Genomic DNA, 25,083 nt, shown 5'->3' with positions numbered 1-25,083 from the left:
TTTTAAATGAGACAGAGTCTTGCTCTGTTGCCCAGCGTAGAGTGTAGTGGCGTTATCTTGGCTCACTACAACTTCTGCCTCCCGGATTCAAGCAAATTCACCTGCCTCAGCCTCCCAAGTAGCTGGGATTACTGGTGCTTGCCACCAACCCTGGCTAATTTTTTATATTTTTAGTAGAGATGAGGTTTTACCATGTTGACCAAGCTGGTCTTGAACTCCTGACCTCAGGTGATCCACCTGCTTCGGCCTCCCAAAATGCTGGGATTACAGGCATGAGCCACTGTGACCGGTTTCCATATCATATTCTTAGAATATCATGGTACTCTACTGGCTTAGTAATCAGTTACTATAATACAATAAAGTAAAAAAATTAATTTTAGTGCCCATGATAGTTTAAGAACTTTACATAAAGATAAGAGAGCTTAATTTTAAGTGGAAAAAACAATTTGCTGATATTATTTAGTCTTCACAGCTGGAATTAAGCTATATATCTGTTTTTAACACCAGACTTTTCTTATGCTCTAGGGCTGGGCTATTCAATCCAGTAGCCACTAGCCGAGTCTGGCTATTTAAATTTAAATTAATTACAATTAAATTAAAATTTCAGTTTCTTAATTACACTCGCTACATTTCAGGTACTCGATAGCTGCGTATAGCTAATGATCACTGTATTGGGCAGCTCTGATAAAGAAATTTGATCTAATTATTCAACTTTAAAGTTTGAATCTTATATTCTGTCTCTTTTCCATCTTGACAGTCTTTCTCTTTTCTAGCCTTCAAAAGCCTGTAAAATTTATTCTGTATTCTTTAAGGAAGCCCAACCTGTTTATAAAATATTTGAGAATGCTTAACTTTTAAGAGTTAAATAAGGTGTGAGATTTAGTAGAAATTGTGTGTGTTACAAGGATAAAGGAAAAATTCTCATTTGTGTTGAGATTGTGCTAAAGGATGAGCTCCTAAAGATAGTATAAGTAAACAACCAGTTGCTCCGGAGCTTAGAAAGAGAAGTGTATCTATTTAGTTGAATTAAGGGACTCTTTTGGTGAGTCATAGTCATTACCTTTGATAATAATTATGCTGTTGTGTGTTCTGATAGGCTCAGAAACTATGCATAGGTCAATGATTTTGGTAGTGTTAAATTTTAAAACTGATGTTACTATACCTGAAAAGTTAATATTTTATATATGCTATGAATTTATGATTAGAATGTAATTCTTAATTGTTCTCACAAGGCCTGTCAAATATTATTTGCTAGACAAAAATTAGTGGTTACCCACTAATTTTTATTCCATCCGTCCAAAACTCAGACTTCCTAATCACAACCAGGAATTACACACTTCTGGCAATTTAGTTTTAACCATTTGATTATTCTAACAATTCTGTGTTACAAGATATAGAACTTTCTGCTGATGGAAGTGTGTTTAAATTGTATAGTAGTAGAAAATAAAGCATTACAATTTGGTAAAACAAATATGTAAAGTATAAATCGGAGCCTTTTAAGTTTCATGATCAAAGAGCCAGTTTTTAATTTTGTGACTATGTTGTCTTTCCTGGTAGTTCAGTAATTGGCCCAGGAGATGCATCTAATTTAGACAAGGCAGTGCTGTCTATTTTGTAGGCACTTCTCATTTGTTAGCAATAAGAATACAGTGATACTAGCAGCTGGTTTGCAGTATTAGTGATGTAGGTGAAGGCAGACATTAAGATACATGTTAAATTGTTAATACTGACTGGAAGGAAAAGATTGTTTTGCATTTTAATATTTGTAATTTATATAAAGCTTTTTAAAAGTTACACTATAAAGAATTACCTCCTTTATTCCTTTTTGTTACATGTGTACTTGTATATATATTTTTAAATTTTGCCCTTGGTAGTTTTGCTATATTAGAAACAAATCAAATATTTATTAGATTACCTTACAAATGTTGAACTGGGCCACAAAAGTGGGTTTCTTTTATTAAGATTGATAGGATGAAGATGTGAGAATGAATTGTAAGCTTGAAGTAAAAATTGCTTAAATTTTTTTTCCAAGAAGAAAGGCTGTGTTGTTTGGTTATAGTCAAGGACTGACTGAGCATTTTGGCTGTTTTCCGAATTCTGCCACTGACTCACTGTGTTTTTTGGCAAGCAACTTATCCTCACTGAAACAAGTTCTTGATTCTTTACTTCTCTGTGTGTAAAGTTAGCATAATAATATTGTGCTAACCTCAGATGAGTTGTGTAATGGTTTCTCACTTTAGAACTTTCCAGCATAAAAATAGTATGTATTTTCAGTGCCTTGCTTTTTAAAATAATTATTTCTAAATTGTTATTTATTAGGTAAGTATGTTAGGCAATTTAAATGTAAAACAGAACCTTTACTATACTGTTCAAAATATAGCAAACCTCATAAAGGTTTAGTTATATATAACATTTTAAGGACTGTATCCTATAAAGTATGAATAATTATTTTATTCATTTATTTTAGTGTCAGAAAAAAGAAGAATTTATTGAAAGAATTCAAGGTTTAGATTTTGATACAAAAGCAGCAGTTGCCGCACATATTCAAGAGGTAATGACCTATATACAATTTTATGTGCTATTTATGAAGTTTGTGGTATGTTTATTTGTGTATCTCCTAAAGAACAAATCAAGATCAAATATAGATGGATGCTGATTTTATACAAATTGTCTTCTCTTTAGAGATAGTTCCTTACATGTGGCACAATGTTAACTACAAATATACTATTGCCTTTATTGTATAGTGACATAGGCAGAAAGTGTTATTTGAGGAATGAGGTATATGTCTTTGTTAGAATGGATTACAAAGCAGTAAATGGAAATAGCAGAAAGTTGAACACTGCTTGTAATTCAAAACAATAGTGAGGTAAGATGACAAGCTTAGTATTGTCATTCTAGTGATTTTCTTTTGAATGAATAGACAGCATACTTTTTATTAAAGATGTTACTTGAACTATAAACACATTAATGATTTGTAGCATTCATATAAAAACTTAAGTCTAGGGCATATTATGCAGTGTCAAATAATTGAAGTTAATAAAATTTATTAAAATTCATTTTAAAAGCTATTTCTACATCTGTCTATTCTTAGGCATTTAATCTTATAAAGACACTTTAGAATTAGAGTATGTTAAATTTTATATGTTGATTAGAAAAGGGAAAAGAGAAAATTTTTAAATAGTGAAAATTGGTAGTATTTAAAATATTCTTTATTTAGAAGACTTTTGTGTTCCATAGGTTATGTTTTCTCTTATTTAGCATTCATAAAGCCCAGATTTCTTGTCAGTAACATTGTTGTCAACAATAAGCATATTAGTACTTTTCAAGATGTAATTTTATTGGTAGTCTCCCATTACAGAGTACATATTTGCTTTATGCTAGTTATATGGTTTTATTTTATTGTGAATAAATGCTAAGTAGTGCAAGTTACTGAATTTGCCACCATCCTTGGAAGTATAATTCTTTTTGCTGCTTGTTATGAAAGTTAGAGCAAATTATTGGAATTATGGTGAGAAATGGAAGGCACTTATATAACTTTTCCATTCTTTTAAAAATCTTTATATTGGGAATCCTTTCTCCTAAGCTTCTGTGACAGTGTCATCTTCAGAATCTATAAAGACTTAGATATTCAATTACAACAATGCAGTAACATATATCCTACAAGATTAAAAACGCTTTGCTCTTGAATTCAGGTAAAATAAATGAAAAATCTTATCTACAAAGTTCAGTTGATTTTGTTAAAGAAGTTGTCAGGATATATCAACATTACTTTCCTTTAAGAATGTCTTGAATTAAATATTAATATTTTATTTTTATTGACTAGAAAATGAATATTAATTCATTTAAGGATTATATTAATAATTTTTAGTTACAGTGCTTTCATCATGAATTTCGGATGTTTTCCTTTTAACATCATATTGACTTTTCATATTTTATATGGGATATATAATATTTTAGCTAATATTGTACTATAGTCAAATAGATTTTTAAGTGTCAGCCACTTTTTGGGTTGTTTATTTTGGTTACTTTTCTAAAGGTAACTCATAATCAGGAAAATGTGTTTGACCTGCAATGGATGGAAGTGACTGATATGTCGCAGGAGGACATAGAACCACTTTTGAAAAATATGGCATTGCATCTAAAAAGACTTATAGATGAGAGAGATGAACATTCAGAGGTTTGTAAATTTCTTTCAGTATATTGTGAAAGTTTGCTTTTCAAAAAAAGAAAATAGTACCTTTGGGAAGTTTTCAGAATCAATACTATTTCTTAGAGACAGGTAATAAAGGAGTGTCTTTTTTTGTGTGGACTACAGAAACCTGAAAGGATGTATAAGAACACCAAATTGCCAATAAATAAATTGCAGTTAGGTTTCTCTCCTCCTTTCCTTTTAAATCAGTATTATTCTGATTTTTTTTCCTGTTTTTCAAGTCATCCCCACAGCTTTGGCAACAATACAGAAGTCTGAAACTGAAAATATAGTTGATGTAAGTGGAAAAATCATTGCCATGAAGCATAAGAATTTGCTTAAGGCGAATTTCTTAGTTTATTGCCACATGTTGAGGTTGGAAAAGTAAGTTTTAATAGAAGGAGAATAACAGGTGTTCTGAATAAAATGTCCCACAAAAGATCTCAAATGAGGTGTGATTTTAAAAAGAGAATTATTATAAGTCCGTTAAAACAGAACTTTGCTTTTTAAAAAGAGTACAAGTGTACCAAGTTTTCTATCTGCACTGTCTGAAAGCAGTTTATAATTTTAAAGAGTCTAGACTTTAGTGCATGCAGTGGTGGGTGATATTTTCTTAATAGAAGAGCAAAGTACTCTGCCATTCTGCTGAATGTATAGCTTTTATTAGTTTCATTTACATGTGAGATACAGTTTTGAGCTTATTTATAGAAAATTCATATGAGTACCCTTGAGACCAATGAAAGACTACATAGAGAAAATTCCTAAGTATTTTTTTTCAATATAAAACTTTCTGGTCTCTCTGGGGGATATTCAGTTCTGATGTGAATTTTCAATTTTTCTTTAGGCATTAAACAAAAACAAAATATAGGAAATAAATATATTAGAGCAACAGTTAAATTTTTTTTTAAAGTTAGGACATTGAGACCAAAGGAAGGAAAGAATAAATTGGAAAACATCCCTACTATGTATCAAATTTATCCTGAGATACTTAGATCATTTCACTTTCAAATAGATTTTTTAGCCATATGCTATCTTTTTTTGTGTCTTTTTACTGCTTTATGCATTTTCTAGAACATTTATTTATTTGTGTTTCAGGTTGTTAAAGGTACTGCAATAAGGTATCCTCCAGTTTCTGGGGAATTATTCCTAAAAATCTGTACTTTCGTTTTATTTTATTTTTTGTTATTTAAAAAATTTTTTTTGAGACAGAGTCTAGCTCTATCGCCTAGGCTGCAGTGCAGTGGCACCATCTCGGCTCACTGCAACCTCCGCCTCCCAGGTTCAAGTGATTCTTCTGCCTCAGCCTCCCGAATAGTTGGTATTACAGACATGTGCCACCATGCCTGGCTAATTTTTGTATTTTCAGTAGAGACAGGGTTTCACCATGTTGGCCAGGCTGGCCTCTAACTCCTGACCTCAGGTGATCCTCCCACCTTCGCCTTCCAAAGTGCTGGGATTACAGGTGTCAGCCACTGCACCTGGCCTATACTTTAGTTTTATATGACTGATGGGCAGGTATAAAATGTTTGATCTCAGGTTAGGCATGGTGGCTCACGCCTGTAATCCCAGCACTTTGGGAGGCTGAGGTGGGTGGATTACTTGAGGCCAGAAGTTCGAGACCAGCCTGGCCAACATGGCAAAACATCATCTCTACTGAAAATAAAAAAATAACTGGGCGTGGTAGCACATACCTGTAATCCTAGCTACTTGGGAGGCTGAATGCTTGAGCCTGGGAGGCAGAGGTTGCAGTGAGCCAAGATCATGCCACTGAGCTCCAGCCTGGGCAACAGAGCAAGACTCTGTCTCAAGAAAAAAAAAAGTTTGATCCCATTTAAGTGAATTGATTAATATGGGGTGAACAGAATACTTACCATTTCAACAGAACATTTTCCTGAGTGATTTTAAAAAAAAGAAATAAAGAAAAGAGAATACTTACCATTATGTGACTGGCAAACTAAAAGGATTATGAAATACTATATAGAATGATTGAAAACCCTTTTAAAATATATTATCCTGCCTGTTTAAGAATTTTTGTTAAATTTTTTTTTCAAATGAGGAAAAAAAATGTGGTCATACTCTTCTGTCTTAGATATTTGGGAAAAAAGTTGATAGCTGGGATAGGGTTGGGGAGAGACACCTAATTATCTGGGAATTTTTTTTTTCTCAATTTGGGCTACCAGTAGACTAATTTGAAAAGGTCATTTAAAAAATTGTAGAAAATATTAGACAAATGTAAAGGTAGTATGTAACTAGAATTATGTGTCATTCAATTAGATTGAAACAAGTTCATATTTAGAGTTCTCCTTTAACTTTTTTTGTTTTGATTAGCTTTTGTTATAATTCTTTCACTTCAGTCTAAAAAGTATATATTTGGTCACTTTTTTTTAACATTTCTTATTACTTTTGTGTTCTTAATGCTATAGAACAAGTATGTCCTTAGTCCTCTTCTTTTACTAAAAACCAAATAGGAGAATTTAATGAATTTAAGATCTCTTTATTAGCACTGTTAATTTTATGCCAGACTTCGTGCTGTAAGTTTAACATATACTGTTTTATTAAATCTGCATGAAAACCCATTTTATAGATGAAGGTACTTGAGCCCCAGGTAGTTAAGTAACTTGCCAGATCTAACTCCAGTGCCTGTGGTTAGAAACATTGTAATACCTTTGCCTAACTCCATGGTTGTACTGAGCACACCTCTAATTTCTTTTCCTTAATAGTGAATTCTACAAGCAGAATTAATAGGTCATCTGTTTTTGTTTTGTTTTGTTTTTTGTTAGCACTGATTTATCTTTTTAGGTTTATTCTTCAGTATATATTAAGACATACCTGCTTTTTGCAAGGGCTTATGCTTGGGAGCAAAAAACTGGCAAACTATTTCAAAAAAGAACCAAAGATTGTTATAGTCTAATAAGGAAGTTATTTTAATAAAATAACTGTACGGCCGGGCGTGGTGGCTCAAGCCTGTAATCCCAGCACTTTGGGAGGCCGAGGCGGGTGGATCACGAGGTCAAGAGATCGAGACCATCCTGGTCAACATGGTGAAACCCCGTCTCTACTAAATATACAAAAAATTAGCTGGGCATGGTGGTGTGTGCCTGTAATCCCAGCTACTCAGGAGGCTGAGGCAGGAGAATTGCCTGAACCCAGGAGGCGGAGGTTGCGGTGAGCCGAGATCGCGCCATTGCACTCCAGCCTGTGTAACAAGAGCAAAACTCCATCTCAAAAAAAAAAAAAAAAAAATAACTGTAATAAAATTTTGAACATGGTAAGTACAAAAAATGATATATATCATTTTATATATATATATTCCTATAGCATATAGTATATATTCCTATATATATTTATATATATATATATTATAGGAATTGGAGAGCTTACGAAATTAGCTATGCTTTAAAAACATTTCCGGTCAGATTATTTTGTTTGTTTTTGCGTCAGACTATTTTGAAAATGTATGGGAAGTCCTGAGCTCAAGAAGTTACTGACATTGGAGAACAGTCAAAATATCTAAAGAATCTTTAATGGAAAATACTCTGGGAACTCTTAACTTATAAAGTACCAGGTTCCTTTCTTTATTTTTAGTGTTTTGTAATACATAGTTGATTGACTTCTTGATAGATACCTCCATTTCACCACCTACTAACTTCAAATGTAGTATCTGTCTTCTGTACTTTTCTCCTGTTCTTAATTTTGTGAATTGTTTGATTGAATATTTTTGAGCATCCATTTTTGTGTAAAATACTATGCTAAATAAAATGAGAGATTGAGAGATACAAAGGAGGTGTAAGAAAGATGGTATCTGGTTTATTGAGAAAACTACGTTATTTGTAAGTGCAAAATATGACCTAGCATATAATTAAGTGCTTGTTTATTTGTGCATGAGAAAATAGTAATACTTACTATCTGTCAGCTTTGTTAGAGTTAGGAGATGTTAGAAAGAAAGATTAAAGATAACTGAGACATTGGCCGGACGCAGTGGCTCATACCTGTAATCTCAGCACTTTGGGAGGCCGAGGTGGCTGGATCACGAGGTCAAGAAATCAAGACCAACCTGGCCAACATGGTGAAACCCATCTCTACTAAAAATAGAAAAATGAGCTGGGTGTGATGGCATGCACCTGTCATCCCAGCTACTTGGGAGGCTGAGGCATGAGGATTGCTTGAACCTGTGAGGCGGAGGTTGCAGTGAGCTAAGATTGCACCCCTGCACTCCAGCCTGGTGACAGAGAGACTTGGTTAAAAAAAAAAAAAAAAACCAAAAAAATCAAAAACAAAGATAACTGAGACAGTAAGAAAATATACAAATAAAAGTTGGCTCTGAGTACATGGAGTCTGGGATACTATGGAGATTAATAACACTATTCACAGGGAAGTTGGGATGAGCCAGCTGATTGAGGGATAGAAGAGAATAGTGTTATTAGACATATGAACCATCCTTCAAAAAGTGCCAAGAAAGGAATGCAATTTTTTTTTCCTGGGTAGAAGAAACTTGTATATCTTTGAAGAACATAGAAAAGCCAATAAGAAGAAAAATTGAAATGTTTAAGTAAGGAATACATATTAGGAGCAAAAAAATGCATAAGAAGAAAGGAGGTAATCCCAGGTGGTTTTGTTTCTTTGGCAAATTGGAGGAGAGGTGAAAGTAATGATAGCAGTTTGCAGTTGGAGGCTTAAGTGGAGAAGAAGTAATACATTTACATAGTCATCATAAAATATTTGAAGGAAAATCAGCAAGGTTTCAATAAAAGGATAGATAGGCAGTGGAAAGAGTTGAATTGAAAATGGATGGCAAGATCTGTACTAGGACTGTGTAACTTCTTGTTTTTCTGTAAGAGCTTTATCATCTTGGAGCAAAAATAGAGAAAACTGATGGTAGGTCAGGACGATAACAGTTTTAGAGTCAAACTTGAACTTGAATCTCTGCTATCCTTATCATTAGTTGTGTGACTTTGGTTAAGTTACTTAATCTATATGAGCCTAAGTTTTCTCATGTCTAAAACTGGCATAATACCTCTATTGCAAATTATAGTAATCCCTCACAAGTTCTATAAATGTTCATTCCTTTTTCTTTTTTTGCAAAGAATGAGCCAGTAAAGAGCACAGTAAGAATGACATTTAAGGGCCTAATTGTAATTCCAGGCTGAGTAGGAACTCTAGAGTAGTCAGGAATAATCTCTTGAACTGAGCAAAACAGGGGAGGAATTGAGTGAATAAAGGTTCAGGAGTAGGTATGGTGACACGGGAAAATGATAGTAAAGGAGGCATGCTACATTGGAAGAATTGCCTCCTTTGCTGGAGAAAACTGTATGAACTGATATAAGGAGTGGACATGGAATTAGTAGAGAGAAAAAGAAATGGGAAGTAATTTTCTGAGGTTCATCAACAGAGATACTGGAATCGGAAAGCAATAGTTACAGGCAGGAAGATAAGACTGACCTTGATACAGGTGCTAAAATGTATCCTGAAGATAAATCAATTCTGGTAGATGGTTAAAAAGAAAAGAAAAAAAGTAATGATTCAGGAAATACAGATAAAATTTGGTGATAAGAAATAAATCAAGGATGCTATTTTATGATCCCAAGATAGTAACCCTACCCATTCTTTCTAAAATCGTAGTACAGCTGAAATTGCTACATAAGGCAGTTTATTTGCCTGAGAAGTTTCAAAGAAAAACCTGAGAAATTGGGTTAGAGTAAGAGAATTTACATACAATGAAAGGAAAATTAGGGGAATTGAGAAGGTACATATAGCCCTTAAAGTTTAGATTTAGGAAAATGAAAAGGAGGTTTGTGTCCCATGGAGAGTCTTGGAAGAGAGAGAGAGAGAGAGCGAGAGAGAAAAAGAGAAGGAAGGAAGGGAGAAAAGGGAAGAAGGAGAAAATGGAAAGAAAGGAGAGGGGAGGGCCTTTGAGAGGGGAACCAGACTGGAATTAGTAGGAGAGAGAGCATAAGATGTGAAGTCAGACTAGCATGGAGTCATGAGCTATTAGCTAGTTGTGTGATTATGGACAAATCAGTCACTGTGCCTCAATTACTTACTGCAGAGTAAAGAGATTGAGCTAAATTTTTGAGGTATTGTTAGGACCCTCCAAGACCCCTGTTCATAATTCAAGAGTAGTGCTGTCCAGTTCTGCAGTGATGGCAAGATTGTATTTCTCGGCTGTCCAAGATTGTATTACTGAGCTGTGTAATACAGTAATGGCTGTGTGCACTTGAAATGTGACAAGTACAACTAAGGAACTGAATTTACTTTTTTTTTTTTGAGACGAAGTCTCACTCTGTCACCCAGGCTGGAGTGCAGTGGAGCAATCTTGACTTATGGTAACCTTTACCTTCCGGGTTCAAGTGATTCTCCTGCCTCAGCCTCCCAGGTAGCTGAGCTTACAGATGTGTGCCACCATGCCCAGCTAATTTTTTTGTATTTTTAGTAGATATGGGATTTCACGATGTTGGTCAGGCTTGTCATGAACTCCTGACCTCAAATGATCCGCCCGCCTCTGCCTCCCAAAGTGCTGGGACTATAGGCATGAGCCACTGCGCCCGGACTGGAACTGAATTTTTAACTTAAAAAAATTTTAATTAAATGGCCACCTACGCTACTGGCTATTATATTGGACAACATAGTTCCAGACACATCACTCTTAAGTTTCTTTCTTTTCTATGTCAACGGGTCTTTTATGCCTTTCCAACATTGGCTATCTGATCATAATTGATTTATTTTGTTAAAAAACTAGGAAAGCAAAAATAGCAAAGACATGGAATAAACCCAGATGTCCCTCAATGATGGACTGGATAAAGAAAGTGTTGTACTTACAAACCATGGGTGCTATGCAGCCATAAAAAAGAATGAGATCATGTCCTTTGCAGGGACATGGATGAAGCTGGAAGCCATTATCCTCAGCAAACTAATGCAGGAACAGAAAACCAAATACCGCATGTTCTCTCTTAAAAGTGGGAGCTGAACAATAAGAACACATGGACACATGGAGGGAAACAACACTCACAGGGCTCATCAAGGGGGGCCAGGAAAAGAGCTAATGCATGCTGGGCTTAATACCTAGGTGATGGGTTGTTAGGTGCAGGAAACTACCATGGCACATATTTACCTATGTAACAAACATGTATATCCTGCACTTGTACCCTGGAACTTAAAACAACAATAACAACAATAAAATTAAAAAACTAGGAAAGGAAAAAATTATTACCTTGTCTACTGTTATTTACTAAGTAGCACATGCATGAGCTGTTGAATGAAACTTATAAAGAATGACAACTAAATATGATAGTTGTTTTGACCAATGAATTATTTTTAATATTGTAGTACAATTCTTAGACTTAGTGGATAGTGTTGATGTGTCTTTTTTGCTAATATGTAGAATACTGAAAGTGATTCTGTGTGTATTTCTAGACTATCATAGAACTCTCTGAAGAGCGGGATGGTCTTCATTTTCTACCCCATGCCTCTTCATCTGCACAATCACCTTGTGGTTCTCCAGGCATGAAGCGAACAGAAAGTCGACAACATCTGTCAGTGGAACTGGCAGACGCTAAAGCCAAGATAAGAAGGCTTAGGCAGGAATTGTAAGTTGCTGATTTTTAAGGTTCATTGAATTTTTATGGTCCCAAAGGTGACCCAAACAATATTTTTAAATTATGGAAATATTGCCAGCTTGTGTCAGTGTTCTCACAAGTATGTGTCAAAATGAGAAAAATAAGGAAGCTGACATGAGGTTTTCCTATTGCTAAATCTTACCAATTTAAAGGACGCCTTTTATTTTAGCGTTACGGCCTTTCTAGCTTTCTAATGGTAATGTCTTTTCTTTTTTTTTTTTTTTTTTTTTTAAGTAGGATAACTCCTCATTTGGCAGATTGGGGCTGTCAATTTTTTGTCTTTACATTCTTTGAAATCCAAATTATTAGGAACTACTGATGTAGGTCAATAAGCTTAACTCTTTTAAAATTAATGTTTTGCACCTAAAAAACTGAGTTGTTGGAATTATAGTATTACCAAAAAATAGTTTTTTGTGTGTGTATCTTGGATTGAGATGCCTGAGCCATGTACTTAGTAAAGGTAAATACAGTCATGTGCCACGTAACGACATTTCAGTAAACAATGGAGCACATATATGATGGTGGTCCTATAAGATTCTAATGGATCTTCATCTAGTGAAGCCTTGATGTTCCTGACCGACCCTGTGTAGCCTAGGCTAATGTGTGTCATAGTTTTTAACAAAAAAAATTTAAAAGCCCAAAAGAAAAGAAAAGAAAAATGGTTATAGAGTAAATACATAGGCTGAGTACAGTGGCTCATGCCTGTAGTCCCAGCACCTTGGGAGGCCGAGGGGGGCAGATTGCCTGAGGTCAGGAGTTGAAGACCAGTCTGGCTAACGTGGTGAAACCCCATCTCTACCCAAAATATAAAAAAATTAGCTGGGTGTGGTGGCGTGCGCCTGTAATCCCAGCTATTAGGGAGGCTGAGGTAAGGGGAATCACTTGAACCAGGGAGGTGGAGGTTGCAGTGATCTGAAATCACAACACTGGCTGGGTGACAGCGAGACTCCCTCTCAAAAATAAATAAATAAATAAATAAAGAATAAGGGTATAAAGAAAGAAAATGTTTTTCTACAGTTGTACAATGTGTTGATGTTTTAAACTAAACATTATAAAAGAGTTAAGTTTAAAAATTTGAAAGTTTATAAAGTGAAAAGTTACAATGAGTTAAGGTTAATTTATTATTGAAGAGACAAAAATTTTAAAACTAAGTTTAGGGCCAGGCAAAGTGGCTCATGCCTGTAGTCCCAGCACTTTGGGAGGCTGAAGTGGGTGGATCACCTGAGGTCAGGTGTTTGAGATGAGCCTGGCCAACATGGCGAAACCCTATCTCTACTAAAAATGCAAAAATTAGCCAGGTGTGGTGGTACACACCTGTAGTCCTAGCTACTCGGGAGGCTAAGGCAGGAGAATTGCTTGAACCTGGGAGGCAGAGTTTGCTTTGAGCCAAGATTGCACCACTGCACTCCAGCCTGAGTGACAGAATAAGACTCTATCTCAAATAAATAAATAAATAAATTTAGCCAGGCACAGTGGCTCACACCTCTGATCCTAGCACTTTGGGAGGCCAAGGTGCTAGGCAGATCACCTGAGGTCAGGAGTTGAAGACCCAGTCTAGTCAACATGTCAAAACCCTGTATCTATTAAGAATACAAAAATTTAGCTGGACATGGTGGCACATGCCTGTAATCCCAGCTATTCGGGAGGCTGAGACGAGAATCGCTTGAACCCCGGGGGCAGAGGTTACAATGAGCTGAGATTGTGCCACTGCACTCCAGCCTGGGTGACAGAGAGATTCTGTCTCAAAAGAAAAAAATACAATACAATGAAATAAATAAATAAATAAACTTAGTGTATCCTAAGTATAGTGTTGATAAAGCCTACAGTAGTGTACAGTAATGTTCTAGGCCTTCACATTTACTCAGTGACTCATCCAGAGCAACTTTCAGTCCTGCAAATTCTATTCATGGTAAATGCCCTGTACAAGTGTACTATTTTTTATCTTTTATACCCAATTTTTACTGTACCTTTTCTATGTTTAGATACACAATTACTTACCATTGTGTTATAGTTGCCTACAGTATTCAGTACCATTACATGCTGTATAAGTTTGTAGTCTAGAAGCAATAGGCTATACCATATAGCCTAGGTATATATTAGGCTATACCATCTAGATTTGTGTAAGTACTATATGCTCTGTGATGTTTGCACAGTGATGAAATCACCTAACTTATTAGAGTATATTCCCATAGTTAAACGATGCATGACTGTGTTCAGATTTGGTTAGTGCTGATGAAATTATATTTTCTTAAAAGACCATTACAGAAAAGCAAGTATAAATGTCACGTAGGCATTCCTTGGTGAACCCCAAGTAAAGATGTGATCAGTCTCTGCTGGAGATTTGTTTTTATTTTGTACTTTTAAAAGAACAAAGGATTTTTGTTGTGAGGGCTTTTTTTTTTTTTTTTGGTTTCTTGGAATTTGAGCTTCAGAATATAGATTTTAAATTTATAACCACAGTTTAGCAACTAAACTTATTTACTGATTATTTAAAACAGTTAAAGTGATTGAATATGCAAAGTAGAAAAAATATTACAGTTCACAGGAAAATTTGAAAATAAAAAATAACAGCTTTCATTTGTGGATGTCTGCATTATTATGTATCTATTGAAATGAACACACCCAGGATATTCTGTAAACAGCTGCACCATGAAGATTAGAGAAGAGATTGCTGTTATTAGTTTGACTGGCAGTTAATGGATAGTCTAAATAGTGAACACTAGTTCGTTCCATATAATTTAGCACAATCTTCTCCAGCCTTTAGATAAAGCATGCAATTATATCTGTAATGATGGCTGTGAATTCGTTTAAGGTTTTACGCTATGTTAGAATTTAGTTTTTAAATAAAATTTACTTGGCCATGGAGTATATTAAAATTCCAAAAAATTGAGGAGATTGATGAAATTTGATTTTCTAATACTGATTAGAAAATGTAAATGTGTATTTTTTTTTTTTTTTGTAGAAAGTGATTTATTTAGAGAGAGAGAGAGAGAGAGAGAAACAAGAGAAGGAGAGAGAAATAAACAGCTAACTCTCACACTGAGTGAGAGAATCCAGAAAGATGGAATCCAGGAGAGGAAAGCAGCTTCCACGCTGAGTGGAAGGGAATAGAGAGAGATAGAGTTCAGGAGGGGAAGACAGGCTTCCACAAGAGTGTTTGAAGGGGACTCCAGAGGGAAAATCCAGGATAGAGAAAAACAGCTTCCACGAGCAAGAGAGTGTTCGTGGAAGGGGATCCAAACATGGAGTCCCGTAAATGGGTATTTTTAATGGGTAAATAAATGTGCCAGTATTCCCAGTAACTAGCTTTTCAACAAATACCATATAATATCTTCATTTTTCTTTGAAAATGTGTTTCTTTATGGATTTCTTCTATTATTAGAAAGAAGTATATCTCCTTTTTATTGAGAGAAATCTCTACTAAAGTGAATGAAGTACAGAAATTGTGGTGGACAAAAATAGTAGGTTGCCTTATACCGAATGGAAACTATACAATAAGTAATTGCAACCAGAAAGTGAAAATTAACAGCATACTCATTTATGGGGCCGTACATTATGATGTAATTGCTTTTGATTTATAAACATATGGAGTAAAAGTATAATTTGTGATATGGGTGAAAGAAGTAATTTTTTAAATTTAAAATAGTAATTTCACTTTTATGTGGTAGTTAATACTACCAAAGACTCCCTTTAACTCTGCCTCCATAAATCCCAGGTTTTGAAAGAATTTTTCTGATACAAGCTATTTATTATTTTTCAAAAAAATACCTTATTGAGATACAATTTGCATGTCAGAAAATTCATCCTTTTATAGTATACAATTCAGTGGTTTTAGTTTATGCATAGAATTGTGCAGTTGTCACACCAATTTCAAGACATTTTCGTCACCGCAAAAAGAAACCCCATATTCAGTTAACAATCGCCGTCTCTCCCCCTTTGCCCTCAGCTCCTGGCAATCACTAATCTACTTTCTGTTTCCATGATTTTGGCTATTCTGGACATTTTATTGTATAAATGGAATCATATAATATGTGCCTTTTGTGACTGGCTTTATTTACTTAATGTTTTCCAGGTTCATCCATGTTGTAGCATGTATCAAAACTTTATTCTTTTTAGAGTTAAATAATATTCCACTGAATAGGTATACCACATTTTGATTAGCCATTTTTCAGTTGATGGGCATTTGAATTGTTTCCAGTTTTTGGGTATTATGAATAATGCTGCTATGAACATTGAGATGCATATTTTTCTGTAAACATCTGTTTTGAATTCTGCGTATTAACGTACATGAAGAATGGCCAACATTCAACATTGTGAACATAATTAATGCCACTGAATTATATACTTAAAAATGGTTAAAATGAGGCTGGATATGGTGGCTTGCACCTGTAATTTCAGCACTTTGGGAGGCCAAGGCAAGAGGATTGCTGGAGGTCAGGAGTTTGAGACCAGCCTGGGTGGCACAGGGAGACCCTGTCTCTACAAATAATTTTTTTTAAATGTGATGGCACATGACTGTGGTCCCAGCTACATGGGAGCTTGAGGCAGGAGGATCACCCAAACCAGGAAGTCAAGACTGCAGTGAGTTGAGATTGCACTATTGCACTCCAGCCTGAGTAACAGAGAGAGACCCTGTCTCAAAACAGAACAAAAAAAAAATGAAAAAATTCTAAATACTTCTGGGTCCCAAGCAGTTCAGTTCAGATAAGGGATACTCAACCTGTTTCAAATGCCTTTTAACTTTTTTTTTTGAGACGGAGTTTCACTCTTGTTACCCAGGCTGGAGTGCAATGGCACAATCTCGGCTCACCGCAACCTCCGCCTCCTGGGTTCAGGCAATTCTCCTGCCTCAGCCTCCTGAGTAGCTGGGATTACAGGCACGCGCCACCATGCCCAGCTGATTTTTTGTATTTTTAGTAGAGACGGGGTTTCACCATGTTGACCAGGATGGTCTCGATCTCTTGACCTCGTGATCCACCCGCCTCGGCCTCCCAAAGTGCTGGGATTACAGGTGTGAGCCACCGCGCCCGGCTGCCTTTTAACTTTTAATGCACTTTTAGAAATCTGTCCCAAAAGCCAGGCACAGCAGTGTGCGCTTGTGGTCGCAGTTACTTAGGAGGCTGAGGTGGAATTCTGGGCTCAAAAGTTCAAAGCAAGGCTGGGCAATGTAGTGAGACCCTGTCTCTTAGAAAAGAAAAAGAAAACTGTCATGAAATACACAGGATTTTATGTATAGTAAAAAGATTAAATAGTACTATGAAAAATGGAATCCACTTAATAAAGTGTGGTTTCTTTAGCAAAGGGAATATTTTTCTACCATTCAAAATTATGGTTTTGGGCTAGGCACCATGGCTCATGGCTGTAATCCCAGTGCTTTGGGAGGCTGAGGCAGGAGGATTGCTTGAGGCCAGGAGCTCGAGACCAGCCTGGACAACAGAGTGAGACCTCATCTCTACAAAAAATTAGCTGGAAGTGGTGGCACATGCCTATAGTCCCAGCTATTCTAGACGCTGAGGCAGGAAGATCACTTGACTCCAGGAGTTCAGGGTTGGAGTGAGCTTTGATCATGCCACTGCACTTCATCTTGGACAGTGGCATGTCCAAGCTGTCACTTGTGACAGAGTGAAACCCTATCTCTTAAAGTATATACATATATATTTTAATAACATATTTTAAAATAATATACACATATTTTATAACATATTAATATATAATGGTTTTGAAAAATGTAAGGGCACGAAGAGATGAGAACAATAAGTTGTTTTATACAGCGAACATTTACTTTTTTTATTATTAAAAACCAGAAGGTGGAAAAGTAGAGATAGTGAGTGCAGGCTTACTTTAAGGAGCTTGGCCGTGAAGGAGAGAGAGAAAATGGGGATTAGAAGTAAAACAATTTCTAAGAGAAAAAAATAATTGAAGAAATTTGAGGATGTTTATAGGCTAGGAGGCAGAAACCAATAGAGAAATAAATATCTTATGTATCTTATGGTAATCGGAAGTGTATAATTTCCTTTTAGCCATTGTAAATGTTGAAAATTGTTGAAGACCCTTATAAGTCTCAGACCCAGGTAGTACTGCCTTGGATAAAAATTCTTAGCTTAGACCAGGCGTACTGGCTCCCACCTGTAATTACAGCACTTAGGGAGGTCGAGGCAGGTGGATCACCTGAGATCAGGAGTTTGAGACCAGCCTGAGTAACATGGTGAAACCCCAGCTCTACTAAAAATACAAAAATTAACTGGGCCTAGTGGCGGGCGCTTGTAATACCAGCTACTGGGGAGGCTGAGGCAGGAGAATTGCTTGAGCCTGGGAGGCAGAGATTGCAGTGAGCTGAGATCGTGCCATTGCACTCCAGCCTGGGCAGCAGAAAAAATATATATATATATTAGCTTAACTATCTGTGACTACAGAGAGTGAGGGAGAGAGAAAGAAGAGTGAAATAGAAGGGGTGGAGGGCAAGAAAGATGAAAAAAGAGAAAGAGAAAAACTGAGGCCAGGCGAAGTGCTCATTCCTGTAATCCCAGCACTCTGGGAGGCCGAGGTGGGTGGATCACAAGGTCAAGAGATCAAGTAAAACCCCGTCTCTACAAAAAAATTTAAAAAATTAGCTGGGTGTGGTGGCCCGCACCTGTATTCCCACGTACTTGAGAGGCTGAGGCAGGAGAATTGCTTGAACCTGGGAGGCAGACGTTGCAGTGAGCTAAGATCGTGCCACTGCACTCCAGCCTGGGCAACAGAGGGAGACACTGTCTCAAAAAAAGAACAAAAAAAGAAAAGAAAATCTGTATTATGTATATTAAGTACTATGAGAACATTAGCCATTGAGGTTAGCCTTTGGAAAACATTAGGAAGGAGGTTTGATTAATGGCATCTAATTATATAAATTCCTAATATCTGTCTTTTTTTTTTTCCCTCTTCTGCATTAGGGTTATGGCTAATACTATGTTCGACTAATACTAATTACTATTTAGTATTAGTTATTTAGTAATGATAATAATATATTAACAGAGATAACAATCACAATTTTCAAAAGTAGTATACTTACTGAATATATTTTTGCATTTAAGGGAGGAAAAGACTGAACAGTTGTTGGATTGTAAACAAGAACTTGAGCAAATGGAAATAGAACTCAAAAGGCTGCAACAAGAGGTTGGTACCTAGAATATCTATTATTTAGGACCACCGAGTAATTGGAAATTGACTGATTTTCTTCCTTGTAATTTATAACCTTTACCTCAATGGTTTATGTAAATAAATGAGGTTACTGAGGCTTCATGAGATTAGATCACTTTTTCAGAGTCTCTCGCTTCAAAAATGCCAGAGTCAAAACTTTCTTCCGTATTAGTGCTATTCAAACTCTGCTAAGATGTGTAAGAGCTACTTAGGACTGGGGTAGCTCCACATTTTTCTTTTTGATGTGTTTGGCTTCTGTGGCCTTGAAAGCTAGAACACCTTACTGTAAACCATGCTCTTTATGTGTATCTCTGTGTATTTCTGCTCCGATAGTGCTTTATGTTAACTTATATATAAGTAAATGCTTTTTGACTTTTTTCACTCTTTTCCTATTAAATAAGATTAAAATTTTTTACTTTTTTAAGCAGTATCTTTATTTTGGAGATGCTGCTTCTTTTTTCACCTTAAACCAAGAATAATTAATAGTTCACTTTTACAATCACTCTAATGTTTCATTTTTATTTGGGGTTAGCGTGTGGCGCTCTTTAATAGTAAGTGCTAAGGATTGGGATAAGGCTGTATAGTTGTTTCTTCCTTTAACTTCCCCATACCTGCCATCTAATGCAGGGAAGACTACAATTGCAGGATCATAAACTGAGACCTTTGTAGCTAAATGAGACTGGGCTTCATAGTCTATTTCTAGACATGCTATGGCTGCTTTTCTACTTGTTGACACTAAGAGTTTTTTTTATGTATGTTTGTTCTCTCTAAAGTAGTAGTTTTCAGTCTTTTTGGTCTCAAGCCTCCTCAGCACTCTTAAAAATTAATGAGAATTGTTTTAATGTGAATTATATCTGTTGGTATTTACCATATTAGGAACAAAAACTATGAATTTTTAAAAAATTAAGTCTGGCCGGGTACAGTGGCTGACGCCTGTAATCCCTGTACTTTGGGAGGCCGAGGTGAGCGGATTATGAGGTCATGAATTTGAGACCAGCCTGGGGGGTCAATATAATGAAACCTTGTCTCTATTAAAAATACAAAAAATTAGCCTGGCATGGTAGTGGGGCCCTTGTAATCCCAGCTACTCGGGAGGCGGAGGCAGGAGAATTGCTGGAACCTGGGAAACGGAGGTTGCAGAGAGCCGAGATCACGCCATTGCACTCCAGCCCAGGCAGCAATGTAAGACTACATCTCAAAAACAAAAAAAAAAATTAGGTCACTTGGGCTGGGCGCAGTGGCTCATATCTGTAATCCTAGCACTTTGAGAGGCTAAGGCAGGTGGATTGCTTGAGCCCAGGAGTTCAAGACCAGCCTGGGCAACATGACAAAACCTCTCTACAAAAAATGAAAAAATAAGCTTTGCGTACTTGCACATGCTTGTAGTACCAGTTACTTGAGAGGCCAAGGTGGGAAGATCACTTGAGTCTGGGAGGTTGAGGCTGCAGTGAGCTGTGAATGTGCCAGTGATCAGCCTGCATGACAGAGTGAGACCCTGTCTCAAAAAAAAAAAAAAAAAAGGTCATAAAAAATAACCACCAATTCTTTCTTAGACTTTGTCTCAAAAATAAATAAATAGGCTGGATGTGGTGGCTCATGCCTGTAATCCCAGCACTTTGGGAGGTCAAGACAGGCAGATCACTTGAGGCCAGGAATCCAAGACCAGCCTGGGCAACATGATGAAACCCTGTCTCTACTGAAAATAGAACAATTAACTGGATGTGGTGACACACACCTGTAAGCCCAGCTACTTGGAAGGCTGAGGCACAGGAATCTCTTGAACCTTGGAGGTGGAGGTTGCAGTGAGCTGAGATTGTGCCACTGCACTCCAGCCTGGGTGACAAAGTGAGACTCTGTCTCCAAAAAAAAAAAAATAGGGCTGGGTGCATTGGCTCACATCTTTAATCCCAGAACTTTGGGAGGCTGAGGCAGGCAGATCACAAGGTCAGGAGTTTGAAACCAGCATGCCCAGCATGGTGAAACCCTGTCTCTACCAAAAATATGAAAATTAGCCGGGCGTGGTCGCGCATGTCTGTAATGCCTACTACTCGGGAGGCTGAGGCTCAAGAATCACTTGAACCCAGGAGGTGGGTTCAAGCCTGGGTGACAGAGCAGGACTCTGTCTCAAAAAAATAAATAATAAAAATAAAAATAAATGGGCCGGGTGTGGTGGTTCATGCCTGTAACCCCAGCACTTTGAGAGGCTGAGGCAGGTGAATCACCTGAGGTCAGTAGTTTGAGACCAGCCTGGCCAACATGACAAAACCCAATTTCTACTAAAAATACAAAAATTATCTGGCCGTGATGGTAGGAGCCTGTAATCCTAGCTACTTGGAGTAGTATTTAAAATTAAATACTACTTAAATTTTAGTATTAAAATAGTATTTAAAATATAATTTTTAATTTTTATTTAGAACATGAATTTGCTTTCGGATGCTCGCTCTGCCAGAATGTACCGAGATGAATTAGATGCACTTCGAGAGAAAGCAATCAGAGTTGATAAACTTGAAAGTGAAGTCAGCAGATACAAAGAGAGACTACATGATATTGAATTTTATAAGGCAAGAGTTGAGGTATGTTGCATAATTAACCATTCATAATATTTTTTTCTTTGAAAGTGTTAGAATTTTAACACGTTTAAAATGCAGTTAATAAACATGAGAAACTCTTGAAATGGTGAACGAACAGTAAATACATTTGAGTATGTTTATTTTATGATAGATTAGCATATTGTTTTTAGTTAGACTTTTACAAAGGGATCTGTGGATATTACTGATTTTATTGAACTCTTTTCGCTCTTCTTTTATTCCTTTTCTTAGCATCATAGGTAGAGCAGACCTTTTAAGTCCTTCCCTTATAGTAAAAATATTTATTTCTACTAATTTCAAACTTGTTCCCCAAAGTGAAAGTAAAACATATTTCAGATTCCTTCTTAACTGAGATTACTAAATTAAGATTAATGAAGCCTATATAGATACAAACAACTGGAAACAAAAAACGGTTTTTCTAACTTGATAGTTACAGTTCAGTATTACGTGAAGTTGAGTTTGTTAAGAATTTGACAGGTCAGGCTAGGCACGGTGGCTCACGCCTGTAATCCTAGCATTTTGCGAGGCTGAGGCGGGCGGATCACCTTTAGTCAGGGGTTTGAGACCAGCCTAGCCAACATGGCAAAACCCTGTTTCTACTAAAAATACAAAAATTAGCCACGCATGGTGGTGCATGCCTGTAATCCCAGCTACTCAGGAAGCTGAGGCAGGAGAACTGCTTGGACCCAGGAGGCAGAGGTTGCAGTGAGCTGAGATCACGCCACTGCACTCTAGTCTGGGTGACAGAGTAAGACTCCACCTCAAACAAAACACAAAAAAGAATTTGACAGGTCTTGTGTCTTTTTTTCTTTCAAAATTTTCTCATTATCTGTAAACAGAAAATTTTGGTCAGTTTCAATATCAGGATAAGAAGGAGGGAGTATACAAAATCAAGAAATGAAAACATAAGAGAAAGTAATTAGAACATTTTAGGTTGAAGGTTACCAGTATGTAGACCCAATAGGACTGTAGAGGTAAAGTACATATTAATTATTTTCCACTTATTTAAAGACATGTGTATGCATGACACCGTTAAGAGATTCTCATGAATACCTTTTCTAGATTTAAGTTTAGAAACTTTTCTAGATTTAAGTTTAGAAACCATAGGCATATAATTTAAGCAAGATAGAATTGTGAACGCTTATCTTCAAAACATATTCAGGGACTTTTAAGGATTTCCTCAAGGTATGTTTATGTAAAATATTTATAAATAGAGCTTTGGTTTATGATTTATTTGAGTCCTGGTTCAAGTTGTGGTATTTTACTACTAAAACCTCAAGCCCTTCACTTTCAAGTTATAGCTCAAAGTACAGAGAAATCTTTAAATCTGTTTCAGTCAATACATTAAGTCTTGATTCCATGGAGATTTGTATCTTAAATATCTGAAAGACTACTTGTACTTAGTTAATTCCTTATCCTTGTGACTAAGGAATTTAAATATATCCTGCCAATTTAATGTGAAATTATGGTAGAATTGTATATCTTAATATAAGTACTGAATGTTTTGTTTGCATTCTGGGGTAAAAAGGAAGCTAAGAAAACATTAATTTTATTTCTCTTCCTCAGTAGGTTTACTCATGCGTAGAACTGTTAATAAAGATGGCTTAATGTTTTATGATAATCTTTATGTTCCAGAACTTTAAAAAATTAACAGATATTAACATATTTGTGATAAATAAGGCCTATATCAAATGTTTATAGGAATTAAAAGAAGACAATCAAGTTTTATTAGAAACAAAAACCATGTTGGAAGACCAACTAGAAGGAACTCGTGCTCGTTCTGATAAATTACATGAATTGGAAAAAGAGAACTTACAACTAAAAGCTAAACTTCATGATATGGAAATGGTAAGTTTTAAGAGGTATATCAATTCCATGGATTCTAAGGAAAACTTGTAAGATTCTGCTGATTTCCCTATATTGGCAGGGATGGCTAGTGTCCTTGAGGCTTTAACAGAGAAGAGATAGCTAAATAAGTTAGAGCATCTAACTTTATATAACTATAGAAGTAGTAGAAATTTCTGCTTTTTTTACAGAAGCATGTTACTTACTAATTTTATCTTCAGCATTCAATACCACAATATGCTATAGTGTAAACATGTTTTTAAAAATACAGAAATAAATCTGCTAAAATTTAGCATTGGGTCATAATTATTTTGTTATATCACTAAAACAGTATCTTGACTATGGAAGAAGAATTTTCATTGTGTCCCCAAAGATCACCTTAAAAGGTTGTCAGACACTGAATCAGTATGATGACCAGTAATAATTATAATTGCCTTCAAAATGGAAAAATTTAAGGAACTTGTAATTTATTATTACTGAGTTTCAGATAAATAAAAGTTGTGAATAATAAAGTGTTTGCTTGAAATTGTACTGCTTCTTGGCTTTTTTTTCCTCTCTGTAATCCTTGCCAATAAAAAAGGAACGAGATATGGATAGAAAAAAAATTGAAGAATTAATGGAAGAAAATATGACTTTGGAAATGGCACAGAAACAAAGTATGGATGAATCATTACATCTTGGCTGGGAGCTGGAACAGATATCCAGAACTAGTGAACTTTCTGAAGGTATTCCCATTTTTGTTTTATTTAAATTCATAATTGAATCATAAAATTGTGTTTATGTTTACTTGCGGTTCTTTATTTTCGCCAGTGGGGAGATACCTCAGAAGACTACCTGTCTGCATAGATATTATTTCACACGGTAATATATTGTTTGCACTTTCTTGGGTCTGGTCCCTAGCTTTGCCTATCCCTTAAAACTGAATTTTATGAATGCAATAACAGACTTGATAGGTTGCTTAGCCACTATTTCATGTTAATATCCCAAGAACTTGCAATACCAGTTTATTAAATTATCTTAAGAAATATAGCCATCTAGTAAATATAACAGAAAAGCCATATTAGTGGTCAGCATGTTTTTTGACTATAGGTAAACCCAAATAGGAAGTCAAAGGGTAATGGACAAATTTGTAGGTGAAAATATAGTTGAAATGAGTTAATTTAAGGATCTTTGTGGCTACTTGTAGTATGTATAATCTCCATTATAAGATTATACCTGCCAACCCTCCCAGCCTGGTTATCACCATGGACCTAATGGCAGATCCCCCAGGTAAATTTTTAACTTTTGCCTCTTTTTTCCAGGCTTCACATTGACTTGTCCTCTTTCTTAAAGCTGGGCATAATTATATACAGTATAATTGTTTGCATTATAGCTTTGGATATGTTAATATGGATTTCTGAAATTACAAAAAAAAATTCACCGGTTAGGTCACATTTATTCAAATTAGGCTGGTTTCAAAACTCCTCAGTTTTGCCCAGTGTTAGATTGTTCTGCTTGCATTTCTTCAGCAGATATTTACTGAGCACCTACCATGTGTAAAATACTATACTAGACTTTGAGAATGTAATGTTGAGGTAGACATAAACTCTGAGATTTTATAATCTGGTGCTTACAGAATAATTACTTCTACAGATGATTCATCATATTGATTACCAATTAGGCTCTTATTATT

General features: G+C 35.9%; 1 protein-coding gene across 7 annotated transcripts in view; it reads left to right on the top strand.

Moving 5' to 3' along the window:
- The window catches only part of CCDC88A (coiled-coil domain containing 88A), a 126,015-nt gene that overhangs the window by 48,338 nt on the left and 52,594 nt on the right, over positions 1–25,083 (top strand). For all 7 annotated transcript variants that reach the window (XM_017542392.2, XM_017542398.2, XM_017542393.2 and 4 more), the window contains exons 6-12: positions 2,468–2,551; positions 4,037–4,177; positions 11,600–11,772; positions 18,873–18,954; positions 21,393–21,551; positions 23,268–23,414; positions 23,992–24,136. In XM_017542392.2, coding sequence (XP_017397881.1) covers positions 2,468–2,551; positions 4,037–4,177; positions 11,600–11,772; positions 18,873–18,954; positions 21,393–21,551; positions 23,268–23,414; positions 23,992–24,136 — 931 coding nt within the window. The remainder of the gene's footprint in view (positions 1–2,467; positions 2,552–4,036; positions 4,178–11,599; positions 11,773–18,872; positions 18,955–21,392; positions 21,552–23,267; positions 23,415–23,991; positions 24,137–25,083) is intronic.

This window comes from Cebus imitator, unplaced genomic scaffold, assembly GCF_001604975.1.
Source record: "Cebus imitator isolate Cc_AM_T3 unplaced genomic scaffold, Cebus_imitator-1.0 Scaffold143, whole genome shotgun sequence".
Lineage (NCBI taxonomy): Eukaryota > Metazoa > Chordata > Mammalia > Primates > Cebidae > Cebus > Cebus imitator.
The sequence above is the reverse complement of the archived record's forward strand: the minus strand, read 5'-3'. Positions and strand labels throughout refer to the sequence as shown.